The 22,417-nt window shown below is 44.4% G+C and overlaps 1 protein-coding gene across 1 annotated transcript in view; it reads left to right on the top strand.

Moving 5' to 3' along the window:
* Positions 1-21,073, top strand: part of NOL11 (nucleolar protein 11) — a 54,803-nt gene extending 33,730 nt beyond the window's left edge. The window contains exons 14-18 of the mRNA XM_030208444.1: positions 8,937-9,164; positions 14,939-15,017; positions 16,171-16,263; positions 19,585-19,692; positions 20,618-21,073. Of these exons, the coding sequence (XP_030064304.1) occupies positions 8,937-9,164; positions 14,939-15,017; positions 16,171-16,263; positions 19,585-19,692; positions 20,618-20,734 (625 nt within the window). The 3' untranslated portion in view covers positions 20,735-21,073. The remainder of the gene's footprint in view (positions 1-8,936; positions 9,165-14,938; positions 15,018-16,170; positions 16,264-19,584; positions 19,693-20,617) is intronic.
* Positions 21,074-22,417: the final 1,344 nt, after the last annotated feature.

Raw genomic sequence — 22,417 nt, 5'->3', positions numbered from 1 at the left:
GGAGGGAGGTTAAAATTCTTTCACCAAAGGTGGCCTCTCATAACCTCCGACCAGTGGGTTCTCCAAATAGTGCGGTGCGGATACGCCCTGAATTTGGCCTCCCTGCCTCCAAATTGTCCCCCGGGAGCTCAGTCTTTCAGCTCTCATCACAAGCAGGTACTTGCAGAGGAACTCTCCGCCCTTCTCAGCGCCAATGCGGTCGAGCCCGTACCACCCGGGCAGGAAGGGCAGGGATTCTATTCCAGGTACTTCCTTGTGGAAAAGAAAACGGGGGATGTGTCCCATCCTAGACCTGAGAGGCCTGAACAAATTCCTGGTCAAAGAAAAGTTCAGGATGCTTTCCTTGGGCACCCTTCTGCCAATGATTCAGAAAAACGATTGGCTATGTTCCCTGGATTTAAAGGACGCATATACTCACATACCGATACTGCCAGCTCACAGACAGTATCTCAGATTCCGCCTGGGCGCACGGCACTTTCAGTATTGTGTGCTGCCCTTTGGGCTCGCCTCTGCCCCGCGAGTGTTTACCAAGTGCCTCGTGGTGGTAGCGGCCTACCTACGCAAGCTGGGAGTGCACGTGTTCCCATATCTCGACGATTGGCTGGTCAAGAACACCTCGGAGGCGGGAGCCCTCCGGTCCATGCAGTGCACTATTCAACTTCTGGAGCTGCTGGGGTTTGTGATAAATTACCCAAAGTCCCATCTCCAGCCTACCCAGTCTCTGGAATTCATAGGAGCTCTGCTGAATACCCAGACGGCTCAGGCCTACCTTCCCGAAGCGAGGGCCACCAATCTCCTGGCCCTGGCTTCGCAGACCAGAGCGTCTCAGCGGATCACAGCTCGGCAGATGTTGAGACTTCTGGGTCATATGGCCTCCACAGTTCATGTGACTCCCATGGCTCGTCTTCACATGAGATCTGCTCAATGGACCCTAGCTTCCCAGTGGTTCCAAGCCACCGGGAATCTAGAAGATGTCATCCGCCTCTCCACCAGTTGCCGCACTTCACTGCTCTGGTGGACCATCCGGACCAATTTGACCCTGGGACGTCCATTCCAAATTCCGCAGCCCTCGAAAGTGCTGACGACGGATGCATCTCGCCTGGGGTGGGGAGCTCACGTCGATGGGCTTCACACCCAGGGTCTGTGGTCCCTCCAGGAAAAGGATCTACAGATCAACCTCCTGGAGCTCCGAGCGATCTGGAACGCACTGAAGGCTTTCAGAGATCGGCTGTCCTACCAAATTATCCAAATTCGGACAGACAATCAGGTTGCAATGTATTACGTCAACAAGCAGGGGGGCACCGGATCTCGCCCCCTGTGTCAGGAGGCCGTCGGGATGTGGCGTTGGGCGTGCCGGTTCGGCATGCTCCTCCAAGCCACATACCTGGCAGGCGTAAACAACAGTCTGGCCGACAGACTGAGCAGAGTTATGCAACCGCACGAGTGGTCGCTCCATTCCAGAGTTGTACGCAAGATCTTCCGAGAGTGGGGCACCCCCTCGGTGGATCTTTTCGCCTCTCAGACCAACCACAAGCTGCCTCTGTTCTGTTCCAGACTTCAGACACACGGCAGGCTAGCGTCAGATGCCTTTCTCCTTCATTGGGGGACCGGCCTCCTGTATGCTTATCCTCCCATACCTTTGGTGGGGAAGACCTTACTGAAGCTCAAGCAAGACCGCGGCACCATGATTCTGATAGCGCCCTTTTGGCCCCGTCAGATCTGGTTCCCTCTTCTTCTGGAGTTGTCCTCAGAAGAACCGTGGAGATTGGAGTGTTTTCCGACTCTCATTTCGCAGAACGACGGAGCGTTGCTGCACCCCAACCTTCAATCCCTGGCTCTCACGGCCTGGATGTTGAGGGCGTAGACTTCGCTGCGTTGGGTCTGTCTGAGGGTGTCTCCCGGGTCTTGCTTGCCTCTAGGAAGGATTCCACTAAAAAGAGTTACTTTTTCAAGTGGAGGAGGTTTGTCGTTTGGTGTGAGAGCCAGGCCCTAGAACCTCGTTCTTGCCCTGCACAGAACCTGCTTGAATACCTTCTGCACTTATCAGAGTCTGGCCTCAAGACCAACTCAGTAAGGAATCACCTTAGTGCGATTAGTGCTTACCATTATCGTGTGGAAGGTAAAGCCATCTCTGGAGAGCCTTTAGTCGTTCGATTCATGAGAGGCCTGCTTTTGTCAAAGCCCCCTATCAAGCCTCCTACTGTGTCGTAGGATCTCAACGTCGTCCTCACCCAGCTGATGAAACCTCCTTTTGAGCCACTGAATACCTGCCATCTGAAGTACTTGACCTGGAAGGTCATTTTCTTGGTGGCAGTTACTTCAGCTCGTAGGGTCAGTGAGCTTCAAGCCCTAGTAGCTCATGCTCCATATACCAAATTTCATCACAACAGAGTAGTGCTCCGTACCCACCCAAAGTTCCTGCCGAAGGTGGTGTCGGAGTTCCATCTTAACCAGTCAATTGTCTTGCCAACATTTTTTCCCAGGCCGCATACCCGCCCTGCTGAACGTCAGTTGCACACATTGGACTGCAAGAGAGCATTGGCCTTCTACTTGGAGCGGACACAGCCCAACAGACAGTCCGCCCAATTGTTTATTTCTTTCGACCCTAACAGGCTAGGGGTCGCTGTCGGGAAACGCACCATCTCCAATTGGCTAGCAGATTGCATTTCCTTCACTTACGCCCAGGCTGGGCTGACTCTTGAGGGTCATGTCACGGCTCATAGTGTCAGAGCCATGGCAGCGTCGGTGGCCCACTTGAAGTCAGCCACTATTGAAGAGATCTGCAAGGCTGCGACGTGGTCATCTGTCCACACATTCACATCTCATTACTGCCTCCAGCAGGATACCCAACGCGACAGTCGGTTCGGGCAGTCGGTGCTGCAGAATCTGTTTGGGGTGTAAATCCAACTCCACCCTCCAGGACCCGAATTTATTCTGGTCAGGCTGCACTCTCAGTTAGTTGTTCTTCGTAGGTCAATTTCTGTTGTTTCCTCGCCGTTGCGAGGTTCCATTGACCTGGGTTCTTGTTTTGAGTGAGCCTGAGAGCTAGGGATACCCCAGTCGTGAGAACAAGCAGCCTGCTTGTCCTCGGAGAAAGGGTATGATACATACCTGTAGCAGGTGTTCTCCGAGGCCAGCAGGCTGATTGTTCTCACCTACCCTCCCTCCTCCCCTTTGGAGTTGTGTGTTTCATCTTTTGCTAGTCATTCAACTGGCGGGAGCGGTCGCGCACGGGCGGGAAGACGGCCGCGCATGCGCGGTGGGCGTGCCCTGCGTGCCGACCATCCCGCGAAGCTTCTTTCCGGTTGGTGGGGGCTGCCGCGGACGTCACCCAGTCGTGAGAACAATCAGCCTGCTGTCCTCGGAGAACACCTGCTACAGGTATGTATCATACCCTTTCCAGAGAACAAAATGGAGCAAGTTCCCACATGCTATCTTTTGCTTTCTGTATTCAGTAGCTGACAGGCTTGCTAGACTTACCTAAGTGGCTGCAACTGCAATACACTGAAAAGAAAGCAAGGAAACCTATGAGACGTAGATACGGCCGTCCCCTTGGCCTCTGACGCTCCTCCCTTCTTCTATTTGACTTCCCTCTGATAGGTCCGTCATTCGGTGTGACGCTCCTCCCTTTTCCTGTTTCAGTTCCCTTTGATAGGTCAGAGCGGTGCAGCTGTGACACTCCTCCCTTCTCTGATAGGTCAGGGCGGGGCAGAGATGTAGTGTGCTTAAAAATAGTTACAGAGCTTCGAACATACGAACTGTTGAAGCCTCAGAGTGTGCTTTAGAACGTTGAGGGTGCTTTTTATGTGCAGATGGGGCGTGACTGAGGGTGAGTAGTCCGAATAGCCTAGCTTACCAGGAGGACAGGAGTTCAGGACAGATGGAGTGAGCTTCAGAATGTCTGAGGGGAGATTTTATTTATATAGATGTTGGATAATTTGAACACCAGACCTGTTCAGTTTGAGTTGCTGCATTTGAAACCTCTTAGATCAAGAACTTTAAGTAATGTTCAACTTTTATAGTGGTGCGTTGCAGTCAGTAGCTGATTTTAGAAACCTAAGAAAAATGTAGGCAGATACAGACCATATGGCCTATCCAGTCTGCCCATCCATGTCACCTGTTCTCCCTATCACTCCTTTAGAGATCTTATGTACTTTGTTGAAAAGTCCCTTACACTTCACCTGCAAGAGTCCAGTTTCGGTCTGCACTTTAGCACCAAGACAGTCCTCTCGGTGAAATCCATTCCCACCTGGACAAATGTCTTGCTGTTATGCTAATAATAATAATAATCTCACTATACAAATGCTAATAATAATGATAATAATCTTTCAGCTGCTTTTGACCTCATGAACAATGATCTCCTTTTCCAGCTGTTCACTCAGTTTTGGCCTGGCTTTCATCATTCCTTTCTGTCCGCACGTTCCAATTCATCACCTCTTCTTCCACATCTTCTCCCCGACACTCTTTCTCAGCCCTCTTGCCACACCCATCTAATCCTTTGGGACCTCGTGCTACCTGTATGCAGATGATATCTTACTGATTTGGTCTACTAATCCCTTTTCTCTTTCCCTCCCCTTCAAGATTGTTTGAATGCAGGTTCAAAATGGCTTGTTGACCACAGACTTACCCTCAGTACTCAGAAAACAGTAGCCTGTTGCTTCACAGGTGGTCTAACTACACCCAGTATTCCTCTTAATCTATTCAACTCTATTATCCAGCTGGTTGAATCTTTCTGATACCTAGGTATAATATTGGACTCAGTTTTCATTTTCCACTCGAATCTCTCATCTATGCAAGGCAGGTTTTTTTGTACTTAAGACAATTGCACTCAGTCCCAGGGGCATAGCCACGGGTGGGCCTGGACTGGCCCAGGCCCAGCCACTTTTGCTCCAGGCCCGCCCAGCCTCTTCTGCCCGCACTCCCCGTCTGCATGGTCTGCTCACTTCTACTGCCCTGAAGCGCCGTTCTCCCTCCAGCACCGGCGATTCTCATAGCCAGCCTTCTGCCAGCGCGCGTCCGTCGTCGGAGCCTCTTCTCAGGCGCGTCCCGCCTACTCTGCAACTTCCTGCGTCCCACCTTTGCGGAAAACAGGAAGTTGCAGAGTAGGCGGGACGCGCCTGAGAAGAGGCTCCGACGACGGACACGCGCTGGCAGAAGGCTGGCTATGGGAATCGCCGGTGCTGGAGGGAGTACATAAGTACATAAGTACATAAGTAGTGCCATACTGGGAAAGACCAAAGGTCCATCTAGCCCAGCATCCTGTCACCGACAGTGGCCAATCCAGGTCAAGGGCACCTGGCACGCTCCCCAAACGTAAAAACATTCCAGACAAGTTATACCTAAAAATGAGAAATTTTTCCAGTCCATTTAATAGCGGTCTATGGACTTGTCCTTTAGGAATCTATCTAACCCCTTTTTAAACTCCGTCAAGCTAACCGCCCGTACCACGTTCTCCGGCAATGAATTCCAGAGTCTAATTACACGTTGGGTGAAGAAAAATTTTCTCCGATTCGTTTTAAATTTACCACACTGTAGCTTCAACTCATGCCCTCTAGTCCTAGTATTTTTGGATAGCGTGAACAGTCGCTTCACATCCACCCGATCCATTCCACTCATTATTTTATACACTTCTATCATATCTCCCCTCAGCCGTCTCTTCTCCAAGCTGAAAAGCCCTAGCCTTCTCAGCCTCTCTTCATAGGAAAGTCGTCCCATCCCCACTATCATTTTCGTCGCCCTTCGCTGTACCTTTTCCAACGGCACTTCAGGTCAGTAAAAATGACCAGAACTGACCATGTGTATGGGGCTGTCGCGGGGGGGTGGTAGCGGCTGGAGAGGAAATGTGAGGCCTGTGCCCACCCAGTCCACCTCCAGGCCCATCTAAAAATTAAACTCTGGCTACATTACTGCTCAGTCCGATGTCTTTTTGACCATGATTCTTTCCATTCACTCATCCTATCTTTATTTACAACAAGATTCGATTATTGCAGTATAATATACGTAGGATGTAACCAGGCAGTTCGGACAAAACTGCAGTCCCTCCAGAATACCACCATGACACTCCTTTGCCACTCCTGTTGTTGGGATCATATCTCTCCACTGCTTAGGATGCATCACTGGCTTCCAGTTGAGCAGCGCATTCTCTTCAAAGTTCTTATGCTCACTTTCAAAGCTTATAGATCTGGCAGTCCACCCCATCTAGCATCTCTGACATCCCCTATTCACCTTGCCGTGTCCTCCGCTCTTTAAATAATTATCAGTTCTTCCCGGTCCAAAAAATGCATTTCTCAAATCTACAAGACACCAAGCTTTCTCTTTGCTGCACCTGCTCATTGGAACTTGATACCTCTTTTCATCCATCCTGAGCTTTCTTTGCAAAAATTTAAATCCCTGGTTAAAACCTGGCTTTTTCATCAAGCCTTTCTTGCTCCTTAGGGTTAGGTTCTCTGGTTTTTATTTTGCACTCAACCTCAATCCTACCCCTGTTTTCCCCTCCTTCTCCTTTCCCACCTAGGCGTTTTGTCTAATCTCTCCCAGTTGTCGTATGCTTGCCTGTATTTCACTTCATATCCATTATTGTAGTTCCTTTTCCATATTTTGAATATATGTGTTATGATTGATTACTGTAAACCGCTTTGAAATACTTGTTAGCAAAGACAGTAGAAAGTCTGAATAAATAAATACTTGTACCAAGCTTTCTCGAATTCAGATATTGTTTTTGTCTCCACCCTTTCCACGAATTTACCACCCTTTCCATGAAGAAGTATTTCCTCAGATTACTTCCGAGTCTACTCCCTTTCAACTTCATCCTGTGCCCCCTCGTTCCAGAGCTTCCTTTCAGTTGAAAGAGACTCGCCTCCTGTGCGTTTATGCTGCGTAATTATTTAGATGTCTCTATCATATCGCCCCTTTCCCACCTTTCTTCCAAAGTATACATATCAAGATCTTTAAGTCTATCCCCATATGCTTTAAGACAAAAACCACTGACCATTTTAGTACTACTACTACTACTACTTAGCATTTCTAAAGCGCTACTAGACGTACGCAGCACTGTACACTTGAACATGAAGAGACAGTCCCTGCTTGACAGAGCTTACAATCTAATTAGGACAGAAAAACAGGATAAATAAGGAATAAGGACAAAGGGTAGCAAGATTCTGTGCGGGATCCTAAAGAGTAGCAACATTCCGGAACCCAAAGAATAGCAAGATTCCGGAATCCTAAAGACTACTACTACTACTTATCATTTCTATAGCGCTACTAGACGTACGCAGCGCTGTACACTTGAACATGAGGAGACAGTCCCTGCTCGACAGAGCTTACAATCTAATTAGGACAGACAAAGAAGAGCTAAGGGAATATTAAAGTGAAGATGATAAAATAAAACCTAATTGTTTGAGGCTTGTGTGGATGGGATCAGACAGAGCTCATGGGGATGGGGCGGAGACGGGGTGGGGAACGGGACAAAGTATATCCCCGCATCATTCTCTAGTGCTAGCACTTTATGCATTAGGCATTTCAGCTAAACACCAGGCCCTTTATTTTTGTGCAGTTTAGACTAAGGTGGCTTGTGTTACTATCTCGGGATAAGAGTAAAATTTAATATAAGGGAATTAACGTGAAAATTTCTCCTTTAAATTTAGAGGAGGGAAATGTGAAGAACTAGGCTACTCAATTTTTAGATTCTGAGAGCAAAAAGGATGTAGGTATTTGGAACAGCTTGACACTTTGGGGAAATGACATTTCCCATCTTTTTCACAAGTTAAAAATATGTGGGATCTCCCTAATATGAGCTTAATGGCCTATATGCAGATCCAACATTACTGGGAAACATTACAGAGGCAATATGCTGAGAAGTGGAAATACAATACATTGGATTTTACAGTTCATGAAAGCCTCAACTTATATATATGCATCTAGCTTCTCCTACGTCAGCTCGCATTACCAAAGGCCTTAAAAACAATGCACGACTTAACAGCCTCCCTCTGGACAGATTGAATTCTGTTTATATCTTTTTGAAGGTACGGTATCCAGAATTGTACGCAATATTCTAAATGAGGTCTGACCAGAGTCTTCTACAGGGGCATCATCGCCTTCTTTTTTTTTTTTTTTTTTTTCTTCCTGCTGGCCATTCCTCTCCCTAAGCACCCAAGCATCCTTCTAACTTTTGCCATCACCTTTTCTGCCTGTTTGGCTACCTTAAGATCATCACATAACGATCGCACCCAAGTCCCGCTCCTCTTTCATGCACAAAAGCTTGTCACCCCCTAAATTGTACTGTTCCCTTGGGTTTTTGCAGTCCAGATGCATGACCCTGCATTTTTTTTTTTTTAAGCATCAAATCTAAGCTGCCAAATTCCAGACCATTTCTCTAGCTTCGCTAAGTCCTTCCTCATTTTATCCACACCATCAAGAACGTCTACCCTGTTGCAGGTTTTGGTATCATCCGCAAAGAGGCAAACCTTACCAGGCAGCCCTTCAGCAGTATCGCTTACATAAATGTTAAAAAGAATCGGCCCAAGAACCGAACCTTGCGGCACACCACTGATAACATCCTTTTCCCCAGAATGAGCTCCATTTTACAACTATCCTCTGTCACCTTCCACTCAACCAGTTCATAAGAAGAAGTGTTTATGCAGAACCAGTGACACCACTTTGTGGTTGTGCATATAACTGTGGATCTTAAAAAATATGTCCTAGTCCTCTTAGGCCCTCTTGTGTGTAGTGAACATTTTTTTGTGAATAATACACTAAAGCTAAAGATATTATGGAGAGAGTACATGGAAATAATACTGTCAAATATGGTGATTAATAAACCCTCTTCACTTTGCCAAAGTAATTCAAAAGCCTGTGGAATTTTTAAAGATCTATTTTTCATTTTTTATGTGCTTTTTTTTTTCTCTTTCCCCCCCCCCCCCCCCCCCCCCCCCACTTAGTATGAGTAATACCATTCTGCAAGGAGCGAGTATAGATGTTGGGTCTGTCGTCTGTTACATCGACACTGCGCAGGAAGATAGAGCAGACGCAGCCATGGAAGTTGTACAGAATGGCTTCAGTCCCATCCCGATGGGGGAAGACAGCTGTGATGTTCAGCTAGTCCAAAAGCCAGAGGTGACGGACGCTAAGCAGTTATGCCCAGTGAACATGAAAAGAGCAGCTCTGCTGTATCCTTTAACCCCCACGTAACAGTCTTAAAAAGAATGCTCATTGAATGAATGGGACTGCCAACTCGAATTGGTCTGCGCGTCCCATCATAATTCTGTCTTTCTGCAACAGTCAACTGTTTTTTATATAATTTTTTTATTATCATCAAACAGGATGAGTTTAAATCTTCATATAAATTGTGTACAGCTAGAAACATAAAACATCTCTCATGTTCTTAAACAAGGAATTATCTATTTATAAATGCATTGATTTTATTTTTAATGGCAGGTGATTTAAAAAAGGGAGAATGGTATGAAGCTACATTGAAGATAGTTGGACTATTTTGACCTTACTGCATCCCCCCCTCCCTCCAATCCAACTGGAATTCTGATTGCCAACCTAGAGACTAGGTCAGACGCTCTCAACCCCCTCAAGACGCACCAAGCCAGTCTGGTTTTCAGGATATCCACAATGAATAAGCATGAAAGATTTTCATACAATAGTAGCATAGTAAGTGACGGCAGATAAAGAGCTGAGCGGTCCATCCAGTCAAATCTGCCCTACACACTCATTATCAATTCAAGATTAAATCAGCAATGAACGTGAGATTATATACAATGGAGGCAAATCATCCACATTTATCTCGTGCTTATTCATTGTGGGTATCCTGAAAACCTGACTGACTAGGTTTGTCCCAAGGATTAGATTGAGAACCCCTGGACTGGGCTATATAACTCGTATTCACTGCTGCCCTGTGGGTTTTCCTGGCCTCCCTGGGGGTGGTTTCATAACAGGATGCTTATATGAAGTGTTCAGAAAAGGATCTAATTGATGCTTATATTATAAAGGTTAATATTGTAAAATACCCATAAACATCACTGGTAAAGCAGAAATTAAATACTGTTTTAAAATCAAGGATCTTCATAGAGCTGAGAGCTTCGGACAGTTCATCACAGACTAGGCTCAAAGTCTGTCTACTCATTGGTCCACTATTGTATTACTGCATCTACTACTACTATTTAGCATTTCTATAGCGCTACAAGGCATAGAAGAAAGACAGTCCCTGCTCAAAGAGCTTACAATCTAATAGACAATCTAATAGACGTAACTGAATTCAAGAAAACAGGGCAACCGGTCTGTAAACTCCAAAATGGAAAAACAAAAGAGCAGATCGATAAGAGAGAAATATCAATTTATTATATGACAAAAATATTCAGAATCAGCCCGACACTGGCCATGTTTCGCCCAGCAGGGGTGCGTCAGGGGATGTCCAGAAATTGTGGAAGCATATATCTTCAAAGGGCTGTTAAAAAAAACAGCATGACGGATAAGTCACAAAAGGTAGCAATGCGAAGTCTGTCCTACACCCACTCGACTCTGAAATGCTGAAAAAACAGTGTCGGGCTGATTCTGAATATTTTTGTCGTATAATAAATTGATATTTCTCTTATCGATCTGCTCTTTTGTTTTTCCGTAACTGTGAATTGCCAGTGAAATGTTTAGTGCAGTGTCTTTTCTATGTGTTAACTTTATCTGTGTAAAGATGTATCAGAAAATGCTCCAGTAGAGGAACTACACAAATTCACACTGCCTCACACCACCCTCCCTTTTCAAATTATCTGCCATAAGAAGTCAACGGTGCATTTATAAGTAGATATTTACCTGTTTAAGACTAATGACGGATATTGTATACTTGATGTGAGTGGAGGATTTGCCTAATAGGGAAACAAGTTTCATTTCCCACGTCGACTCCTTGTGACCATGGGCAGGTCATTTAACCCTCCATTGCCCCAGGTACAAAATCTTAGATTATAAGACCACTAGGGAGAGAGAAAGTTCCTGCATATATATCTAAACCACTTTGGTTGTACCACAGAAACGTGGTATATCAAATCCATGAGCCCCCCCCCCCCCCCCCTTACCCTTATTTAACATTACCTATTGCTGCTGGATTTGTTTTTGATTTCTAGGCATATTATAATGGCAGCTTACAGTATGTGTGCGTGTAACGTTTTATAATCTAGGCAGCCAATAGCACATACATGTGTTCTTCCAAATTTTATACCTGCTCGGAAGAAAGTGGAGATGTGTACAGCACTGTGTGGGACTCTAGAAATATTCACATTTATATGCAGGTACTTTCTCTGTTCCCAGTAGGTTCACAACTAAGGTTGTTTTTTTTGTACCTGGGGCAATGGAGGGTTAGATGACCTACCCAGGGTCACAAGGAGCTGCATTGGGAATTGAACCCAGTTCCCCAGGATCAAAGTCCACTGCACTAACCACTAGGCTACTCCTCCACTCATTCCACCAATAAGAGCCAACCTCATCAGTGATGTCACAGTGGCTTGATTGCCCGATACTTGACTCACTTCTGATATTGTGATGTCATAAGGGAAAGGGAGAAAGGGAAATGGGACTTGATATACCGCCTTTCTGAGGTTTTTGCAACTACATTCCAAGCGGTTTACATATATTCAGGTACTTATTTTGTACCAGGGGCAATGGAGGGTTAAGTGACTTGCCCAGAGTCACAAGGAGCTGCAGTGGGAATTGAACCCAGTTCCCCAGGATCAAAGCCCACTGCACTAACCATCAGGCTACTGTGCTTGTTTCATTTAGCTCACCTTTGCAGTGGTATGCAGCTTTATATGCAGGCCTGGGAGATATTTTCCAGAGGCCTTTAGAATCTGTTTTATCTGAGACAGTGGAGGATTACTTGCTTTGCTCAAAATTGCAAGGAGTATTGTGAAATTTGAACCCTTGCTTCCCTGCTTCTCTCGTACTCTATATGCATATCTTATAAAATACAGGTGTACATCCCAGTGTCATCCAAACTATGAAACAAAAAAAGTGAGGAGAACCAATGAGGATACCAAAAATTGCTTTATTATATAAAAACTAGTAAAAAAGCCCCGTTTCTGATGCAAATGAAACGGGGGCTAGCAAGGTTTTCTTCTGTGTGCATGTGGGAGTGTGTGTGTCCCTGCCCTCTCTCCCCTCCCCCCTCTGAGTCCTTCATTGTTACAGAGAGAGCGATTTGATTTCCTGCTTTGCTGTTTTCCTTCACTGTTTGTGTTAGAGAGAGAGCGAGGGCGGGGCAGACACTCATGGGGAAACTGGATATCTCTCCCCCTTCACACTTCCGGCTGGAGGCTTCATAGAACGTTGGTGTTGCCTTTTATATAGAGAGATGACCCTAAATAAAGCAATTTTTGGTATCCTCATTTTGTTTCATATCTCACGGTATCGTGAGGGTTTTTACCTCCTTTTTTTGTGGCTTGGTCATCCAAACTATGTACAGATCATCTAAAATTACACTTGCTCATATCAGTATCCTGCATGTGGTTTTACAAGATCTGTTTTATGTAATAACCCCCTATGTGTACAGGGGTTCTCGCCCAATCTTTTGAAAGCACAATAGAGAAGACAAAACCTTTTTTTCTTTTTTTTTTTTTTTAACGCTGCTGAATTAGGTTTTGTTTTATGCTATATGGAATAATGTACGGTTGTGATCTGCTTTGAGGCTTAGAGTAAAATTTAAAAACCAGAAGGTCAAAATTAAGTTGTCAGAGCAGGTGAGAGAAACTCAGTTGTCAAAGACAGCAAGCTGTAACCATAACCAGTGTGAAGTATGTTCCCTATCTTAGGTTTAAAATGCACTGTATAATTTGTGAACACCTGTAAACTAACTTACCAAAGTTGGTGCTTTCCATTCAAATTTAGGAGAAATTTGTAAAAACTCCACTGTCCCTCAAACTGCTGTGACAAAAAATTTGCAAACTCAATCAGGCTCATTTTCGAACGAGAAGGACATCTATCTTTCGACATAAATCGGAAGATGGACGTCCATCTCCCAGAGACTTCCAAATCAGTATAATCGAAACCCGATTTTGGACGTCTCCAACTGCAGTCCGTTGCAAGGACGTCCAAATTTCAAAGGGGCGTGTCAGAGGCGTAGCAAAGGCGGGACTTGGGCGTGCCTAACACTTGGACATCTTTGACCCATAATCGAAAAAAACAAGGATGTCCATGATGAACACTTGGATGTTTTCACCCGGATGTGTTGGGTTTTTTTTTACGAATAAGGCACAAAAAGGTGCCCAAAATGACCAGATGACCACCAAAGGGAATTGGGGATGACCACCCGTTATCCCCCAGTGGTCACTAACCCCCTCCCACCCTCAAAAAACACCTTTAAAAATATTTTGTGCCAGCCTCAGATGTCATATTCATGTCCATGACAGCGCATGCAGGTCCCAGGAGCAGTTTTAGTGGGTACTGCAATGCACTTCAGACAGGCGGACCCAGGCCCATACCCCCCCTCCCCCACCTGTTATGTTTGTGGAGGAAACAGCAAGCTCTCCAAAACCCACTACAAACCCACTGTACCCATATATAGGTGTCCCCCCTCACCCATAAGGGCTATGGTAGTGGTGTACAGTTGTGGGTAATGGGTTTTGGGGGGAAGGGGCTCAGCACACAAGGTAAGGGAGATAGACTGGGAGCATTTTATGAAATCCACTGCAGTGCCCCCTAGGGTGCCCGGTTGGTATCCTGGCATGTCAGGGGGACCAGTGCACTACAAATGCTGGCTCCTCCCACATCCAAATGGCTTGCATTTGGACGTTTTTGACATGGACGTCTTTGGTTTCGAAAATCGCTGAAAGTCAGACATCCATATCTAGGGAGGTCCAAATCTAGGGATGTTGAAATTTAAGGACGTTCTTGGATTTGGATGTCTCTGGCAGTATTTTCAAAACAAAATATGGATGTCCATTTTGTTTCGAAAATACAGTTTTCCCCGCCCCCTGATTTTGATGTTTTGCAAAGACATCCAAATCGCAACGTTTCTTTCGAAAATGCCCTTCTATGTCAACCGTCTTTCAGTATTCCCATGCCTACATTTGGAAGTTCCTCAGAATCATTCTTCACATTTGACAGAGTAATTACTAAGGGTCTTTTATTAAGCCAAAGTAGCATTTTTAGCTCGTAGTAGAAATCAGCTGGTGGTAAACGCCGAGACACCCATTATGGGCGTCTTGGCGTTTACCAGTTATTGTTATTATTATTACATTTGTACCCCGTGCTTTCCCACACCTGGCAGGCTCAATGCGGCTTACATTGTAACAATATGATTAATTACAAAGTCGTAATAAGAATATACGGTTTGTGGTAAACGCAAAAACTAATGAGGTTAACGGAAAGTAAATTAAACATAGGAGGAATTGGGTTCAGAAGGAAATGAGCATTAGGAGGTAGGCGTAGAAAGATGTAAAGAGATGGATATGGGGTATCAAGAAGGGTAATGGGGAACATGATCAGAATATGACTATTGTCAATAAGAATCAGATTGGCAGTTGATTTCTGCTGTGAGTTAAAAAGTCTACCATGGCTTAGTTAAGAAAGACCCCGTAAGCCTATATGTGCAAACACGTTTGTCAGGTAACCACCGCACTACAAAACTCAACACCTGGAACTGCCTTCCAGCAGGGACCAATGACGTATTGCTCGTCAGAACAGAAGAGCATGTTCGTTCTTTCAAAATATCATGGTGTACAGGACCTATGCAGCACATTAGAAACAAAAAGACCATACCCTATTAAAATCCATACTGTTCCTCTCGGCACTTGCAGAGAGGTATTCTGCATTTCATAGTTAAGTTTGTGAATTCCAAGTAGTAAAAATGTATGCAAAGTTATACGGAATAATATGCACCGTCTCTTGTGAAGCATTCAGTTCTGGGGTTTTGGCGCTTTTTTTTTTTTTTTTTCTCCTTGACACTTCTACCAAGAAACGCTGTCCTTGTTTCAGCCTATAGTGACACGTTTGTTTTGCCTCATCTGAAAGACTTATCAGCTCAACAAGTCCTTGTAAGTATCCCTTCTATAACAGTCTGAAGTTCATTCATGCAGCATGTTGGACTCCTTGAAGCCAAAGCATCTGAATTTATTGATTGCCAGAGCTTCTCTGGTAAACTTTTTTTTTTTTTTTTTTTTTTTTAAAAGCTTGTTCCTGAATTTTTAAATTCAACAGCCTTATTTTTTAAAGTTGTCCATTAAGCCAACATCCAGTTTCCAACAATGTCCAGGTCAAAAGTACCTGGCAATCACAAAACAGTAAAGTGGATTACATGCAGTTATCCCAGGAATAAACAGAAGATTTTCCAAGTCCATCTTAATGGTTTATGGCTTTAGAACCTTTGTCTAAGCCTGTTTTTCTGAGCTATATTAATGTGGCTATGATTTCAGCCTAAGAAGAAAATGGAAATGTGCTGGGAAACGTGGCAAAATATGTGTCTTGAAGGCTTGTAATAAAAGCCGTGTATAACCAGTGGTGTGCTGGAGCAGGCTCTCACAGGCTCGCAAGAGCCAGTTGTTAAGTTTTTAAGAATTTGGGGAGCTGGTTGTTAAAGTAGGGCCCTCCACTGGCTCCCAAAATGTGGGCTTGGGCCCCCTGCTGATTTCTCTTTTACTTTGCTGGTGGGGATGCTGAGCCCTGCCAGCCAAGTCAATAGACTACTGCTGCTCCCCCGCTCCTTGTTTCCAGCTCTTGGCAGCAGGCTGGAACTTCTCGAGCATGTGCATCTGCTAACTGCACGCTAAACATTTTTTTTTTTTTTGGAGCGTGGGCATTCTTGCGCTAAATAGTTCATCCACATGACCGCATGCTAACTAGTTAATGCACAGATACTGTGTGAGCCTTTACCACGTACAAAATGGACAGTTGTAATGTATTTTTTAAAAACTGCCGTGTGTTATTGGCAACATTGGTGTACGGCTATTTAATGCAAAAAAAAATGGAAAATCAGATTTTTTTTTATGACCATGGTAAAGATGGCCTCAGCACATGGGAAAGAGCGCTAAGGCCACTTTTTTTCCATAGCTTTGTAAAGGGACCCTTATGTTATCAAACAGTGTTACAGGTTTTTTTTTTAATATTACAGCTATGGGGTTGCTCTGAAAAAGTACAGATGACGAAAGTTTAACTCTGTGTTTGTTCTCTCTCTTTCTCCACTGTACACAGTTATTCCTCCAGTATCTACAGTATCTCTACGTAAAGTGTACTGAAAATGTTAGTACAACTCTTCCAGGAGTAGATGTCCCTAATGTAAACCAGGTGAGACAGCTGTTAGGCCACTGGGGGGCTGAACCAGTGGCGTAGCAAGGACGGGGCGGTGCGCCCGGGGTGCACGCCGTTGGGGGGGGGGTGTCGGCTCCACTGGTTCCCTGCTCCCTCTGCCCCGGAACAGGTTACGTCCTGTTCCGGGGCAGAGGGAGCAGGGAACCAGCGGAACAGACACCCCCCCCCCAGCAGCGTGCACAGGGCAGGCAAGAATGCACTCGGGGGGGGGGGGGGGCTTGGGTGATGCACCAAGGGGGGGTGTCATGCTGCACCCGGGGGGGGTGCGTAGCGCCCCGGGTGGCAGCCGCCCTCGCTACGCCACTGGGCTGAACAGTGTGTGAGGATAGCGTTGTATCAAGCTTTTCTGTTGCTAATTTGCCTTGTCTTGTAGTTTTGCTGCCTGTGATTAATACTGTGTTGTACGGTAGGCCTTTCAGAAACTGTGTATAAAAAAAATAATATTCTGAAGTGGAAAAATCCCAGCTTCCGGATTTGACCAGCAACACTGTGCGATTCTGTCTACTCCTGAACCACCTGGGGGACTGGCCAGTAGAAGAGTTATGATAAGCTACTGTTGCCATCAAAGTGTTTTGAGACAGAAATTTAAATCAAGTTTTATTTGTTTGGGTTTATTTACTGCCTTTTTGAAGGAATTCACTCAAGGCGGTGTACAGCAAGAATAAGTCAAACATAAAAGCAATAGACAGCAGTAAAAATATTCAGATAACTAGTTATGGGATAGTATACTACTTACAATGTCAACGCAATAGACAGCATAGGGTGTAAGCAAAGATGGAACATATAGATGAAACAGAGTAGTAGGAGGTAGAACATTTTTTTATTTTAGTTACATTTGTACCCCGCGCTTTCCCACTCATGGCAGGCTCAGTGCGGCTTACATGGGGCAATGGAGGGTTAAGTGACTTGCCCAGAGTCCCACTAGCAACATTCCATGAAGATGTAGGCCCTTGCTCATCACCAATGTGGCCGCGCAGGCTTCTACATGGAATGTTGCTACTGGAATAGCAACATTCCATGTAGAATCTCCAATAGTATCTATTTTATTTTTGTTACATTTGTACCCTGCGCTTTCCCACTTGTGGCAGGCTCAATGCGGCTTACATGGGGCAATGGAGGTTTAAGTGACTTGCCCAGAGTCACACCAATGTGGCCACACAGGCTTCTGCTTCTGTGAGTCTGACGTCCTGCACGTACGTCAGACTCGCAGAAACGGAAGCCTGCGCAGCCTTCTACATGGAATGTTGCTAGTGGAATAGCAACATTCCATGTAGAACCTCCAATAGCAGCAACATTCCATGTAGAATCTCCAATAGTATCTATTTTATTTTTGTTACATTTGTACCCTGCGCTTTCCCACTCATGGCAGGCTCAATGCGGCTTACATGGGGCAATGGAGTTTTAAGTGACTTGCCCAGAGTCACACCAATGTGGCCACGCAGTCTTCTGCTTCTGTGTCCTGCACGTACGTCAGACTCGCAGAAACGGAAGCCTGCGCAGCCTTCTACATGGAATGTTGCTAGTGGAATAGCAACATTCCATGTAGAATCTCCAATAGTATCTATTTTATTTTTGTTACATTTGTACCCTGCGCTTTCCCACTCATGGCAGGCTCAATGCGGCTTACATGGGGCAATGGAGGGTTAAGTGACTTGCCCAGAGTCACAAGGAGCTGCCTGTGCCTGAAGTGGGAATCCAACTCAGTTCCTCAGTTCCCCAGGACCAAAGTCCACCACCCTAACCACTAGGCCACCCCTCAGGACCAAAGTCCACCACCCTAACCACTAGGCCACTCCTCCACTGTTGCTACTATTAGAGATTCTACATGGAATGTTGCTATTCCACTAGAAGTTGGCCCTTGCAGATCACCAATGTGGCCGCGCAGGCTTCTGCGAGTCTGACGTCCTGCACGTACGTGCAGGACATCAGACTCACAGAAACAGAAGCCTGCGCAGCCTTCTACATGGAATGTTGCTAGTGGAATAGCAACATTCCATGTAGAATCTCCAATAGTAGCAACATTCCATGTAGAATCTCCAATAGTATCTATTTTATTTTTGTTACATTTGTACCCTGCGCTTTCCCACTCATGGCAGGCTCAATGCGGCTTAGGTACCTGGGGCAATGGAGTTTTAAGTGACTTGCCCAGAGTCACACCAATGTGGCCACGCAGTCTTCTGCTTCTGTGTCCTGCACGTACGTCAGACTCGCAGAAACGGAAGCCTGCGCAGCCTTCTACATGGAATGTTGCTAGTGGAATAGCAACATTCCATGTAGAATCTCCAATAGTATCTATTTTATTTTTGTTACATTTGTACCCTGCACTTTCCCACTCATGGCAGGCTCAATGTGGCTTACATGGGGCAATGGAGGGTTAAGTGACTTGCCCAGAGTCACAAGGAGCTGCCTGTGCCTGAAGTGGGAATCAAACTCAGTTCCTCAGTTCCCCAGGACCAAAGTCCACCACCCTAAGCACTTGAGGTCAGAAAGGTGCTTGAATATTATCTTAGCTAGGGAACAAGTGGGATAAATATGTCCTGCTGTAATATGTGCAGCCGGTGTTGCTCCCTGTGTGTGTAACTAACAAGTTAGTTACCTCCATTAAAAGGTGTTCTAAAAAAACTAATATTTAAAATTATATTTTATCTGCTTGTATTTTTTATTGGATATATGCTATAGAATGCCTTTTATATCTGACATTTGGTGTCCCTGTACATAACTTTTTACTGACATACAGAACTACGAAAATTAGGCTCATAACTGGAGAAGATATGGACACACACAAATGGATTTTGGAAATTAGTGCTTTGTATAAAGGATTCTTTAAGCAGTTGTGTGTACTTCAGGGAATATAATTTTCTAATTTTGTTTTATCTACTGGTCATCGGTCTTTTATTGCAGATTTCTGACTTGTAATGGTTTCTTTAGTTTTGTTTTATTCTTTTTTTGTTATATTCTGTGTGTGGAAATAAGTTTAGCTTTTGTTTTTTAATTACAATTTTTGACAAAACCTAAGTTGAGATGTTTCCTAAAAGCAGCAATTGGCACAAGGCAAAACAAGTTCATTTCCCCCAAGATCTTTGCACTTAACAAGGCTGTGGGTTGAAAATGAATTAACATATTTATTTTATTGCACGATCTGTTTTTATTCATTGATGATAATAAAGAATGTTAACAGCATTGAAATGTCCATTAATTTAACATCACTTGAAACAAAGTCCAAAGATCAGACTCGTTAGAAATATTTAAAATGATCCTGGAATGTAATCCCTACCTGGTCCTCCTTTTTGCTTCCAGATTATGGATTGGATTTCCCTCTTGTTGGATGCACATTTTACTGTTATCGTGATGTTACCAGAAGCTAAAGGACTACTCACCAGCCTCCACAAGTTTGTGAGAGCTCAGGTACATTAGAACAAAGTTACTACATTTTAATCTGGTGATTGGCGTTAAAATATTGGAACAATCTCTTAATATTCGATATCTATATGTGTAACTTGCTTGGGGAGCGAGTATAATTCTGCTTCCAGTCGAAAATTCTGAGTCTGCATAAATTGTGATGTTATCTGTGACCATTTTTTGGAACGCTAGTGAATTAAGCAGCATCCAACAAAAGACTCCTGAAGCAGGCCCCTGTGGCCGAAACACAGCTCGTTTCGAGTCATTGGATGTTTTCATATACCCATGGACATTTTAATGTGCTTGTAATAACAATTTTTTGGCTGAGCTTAGAGTTCTATTCAGCTTTTGAAAGTTGTATTCATGGTCATTTACATGCGTTTGTAATATTTTAATGTTCTTAAGTTCCACATAGATATATCAGTTTGTGTCTTTTATTTACATTATTTTTTTACATTATTTTTATTGTATTATTTTTTATTTACATTATTGTTATTGTATTATTTATGCTGAGTTATGATAATTTATTATGTACTGTTTTAGGGACTCCTGAGGCAGGCCAGTGGCCGAAACACAATTCGTGTCGAGTCCATTTTTTTGAATAATAAACTCTTGCTGTGAACTTTTCTTGAGTCCAGTAGAAGTTTGATTGGCATCATCTATTTTGTCACCTTCACTGTGCCCTTCTCTTAATAAACTATTTACATATTAAATATCATCTAACTTCTACCTTTTTGTGTCACCTTTGCTGTGTTTGACGCCTTTGTGGAAGTGCAAGGGTTCGTGTTCTTCTGTTTTCTTTGTCGATAACTTGTCTGGGGAGTCAGCTCCATCATCTAATGGCTATTGTGTATTTATTTCTGTAAATAAATTTTTGTGCAGTTTCGTATGTGCGTCCATTCTAACTTTCTTTGTGCATTTTTTTTTCCAGGTGAAATTTTATAGTGAGCTCAACAAGATTGAAGGAAGCTTGCAGGAGCTGCAGAAAGCCACACATCGGCATCAACCTCCTGGACAGTATTCCATAGAAGTGCTAGAACTTGTCTAAAGGAATCCCTCACTGCTCTTTGTCTCAGATACTGACATCTTATTCTTTGGTTGCAGTTAAGAATTCAATGCACTTCTTGTTATACTGTCACTGTTTTAATCTGTGGCTGTCTTGCAAATCCCCACCTGCCATTGCTGTGTTCCCCAAAAGTGTTTTGAGCATCCCGAACCATGTCAACACATACAACGTACATAATTCCCTAAGGATAATAAATTTAAAATAAATTCATGGACATTGCTTTCCTTAAATTGTCATGGTAAACATGGTTTCATAAGTGGTGTACTGTACATGTCTTCTGTAAACAACTTAGTACATTTATAAAATATTTTTTTGCCATTGTGTGTCTCTTGGTTTTTGATAAATAAATTCTGTGCAGTACTGTAGTCATCAAAGAAGGGACCCTGTGGACCACTTTATGACATAGAGGTCCTTACCGTATATGCTCTAATATAAACCCATTAGAATATAAACCGAGATGAAAATTTCCCCCCTGGGGGAAAATATTCACTCGAACGTAAACCGATTGGTTTATATTCAAGTAATCCCCTCTCTCCTCCCCACCCCCTATGGCATCTGGCTATCCTGCCATTTCCTCCCTTCCCCAAGGTGGCCTGCAGCTGGCTCTGCCCCCACCCCCAATTGGAAACTCTCGCTGCTCACTTCCTCCGTTGTAAAGTGCACACATTCTTCTCCCCCCCCCCCCCCCCCCCCCCCCCGGGACCCACTTTAGGCACCTCCTTGTGCCTACCTTACAGCCTTGGTGGTCCATTGATGAACTGGGGCGGGAGCAATTCTCCCACGCTCCTGGCCATGCAGTCTCCGTACTTTATTTATTTATTTTATTGCATTGCATTTGTATCCCACATTTTCCCACCTATTTGCGGGCTCAGTGTGGCTTACAATACATTGTGAATAATGGAAATACAATTTGTTACAAATCAGTTATGGATTACATTGTGAGAAGTTAAGCGAAGACAAAGTCAAAGTATCGTTGGGGAATAGGACAAGGAAAAGAACAATGGAACAGTGGAAAGAGACAACGGGAAATTGATAGGATAATAGAACATTAGCAAAAGAACATTCCGTATAACATTTTCTGTGAGTAAAGGTATAAATGTGATAAAATTACGAGGGATGAGTGTTCAGAAGAGAATGTATTGGTGTATTTCTGAAACAGTGAGTCTCCGTACTGAAAATGGCTGCCTTAAGTTTCATCGGCAGTCTTGCAGCAGCCATTTTCAAGGAGCATAGGAGGATCACTCCTGTGCCAGCTTACCACTAGGGCTTTAAGGTAGGCCCAGGAGGGGGGGGGGGGGGGGGGAATGTGTGCTCTTTACAATGGCAGGAATGAGTAGTTGGAGTTTCCAATAGGAGGCAGTGCCAGCTGTGGCAGGAAAGAGAGGGAACGGTGGAGGCTATAGGGACAGTGGTGCCGGTTATTAGGTGGGGAGGACAAAAACACTGGTCATCAGGTGGGGACTTGAATATAAACAGATAACCCCTCCCCCCCCATTTGTACACCATTTTTTGGTCCAAAATCTCTGTTTATATTTGAGTACATACAGTACTCCTGATTCTATAAAGGTTACCCAAATTTGAACACAGATCTGAGATTGCATGCAAACTAATTAGTTAATGAGCCATTAATTATTGACCTTCAGTGGCACTAATTAGGACTTAAGA

The sequence above is a fragment of the Microcaecilia unicolor genome, chromosome 6 (assembly GCF_901765095.1).
Source record: "Microcaecilia unicolor chromosome 6, aMicUni1.1, whole genome shotgun sequence".
Lineage (NCBI taxonomy): Eukaryota > Metazoa > Chordata > Amphibia > Gymnophiona > Siphonopidae > Microcaecilia > Microcaecilia unicolor.
This window is presented reverse-complemented; position numbering and strand designations above follow the sequence as displayed.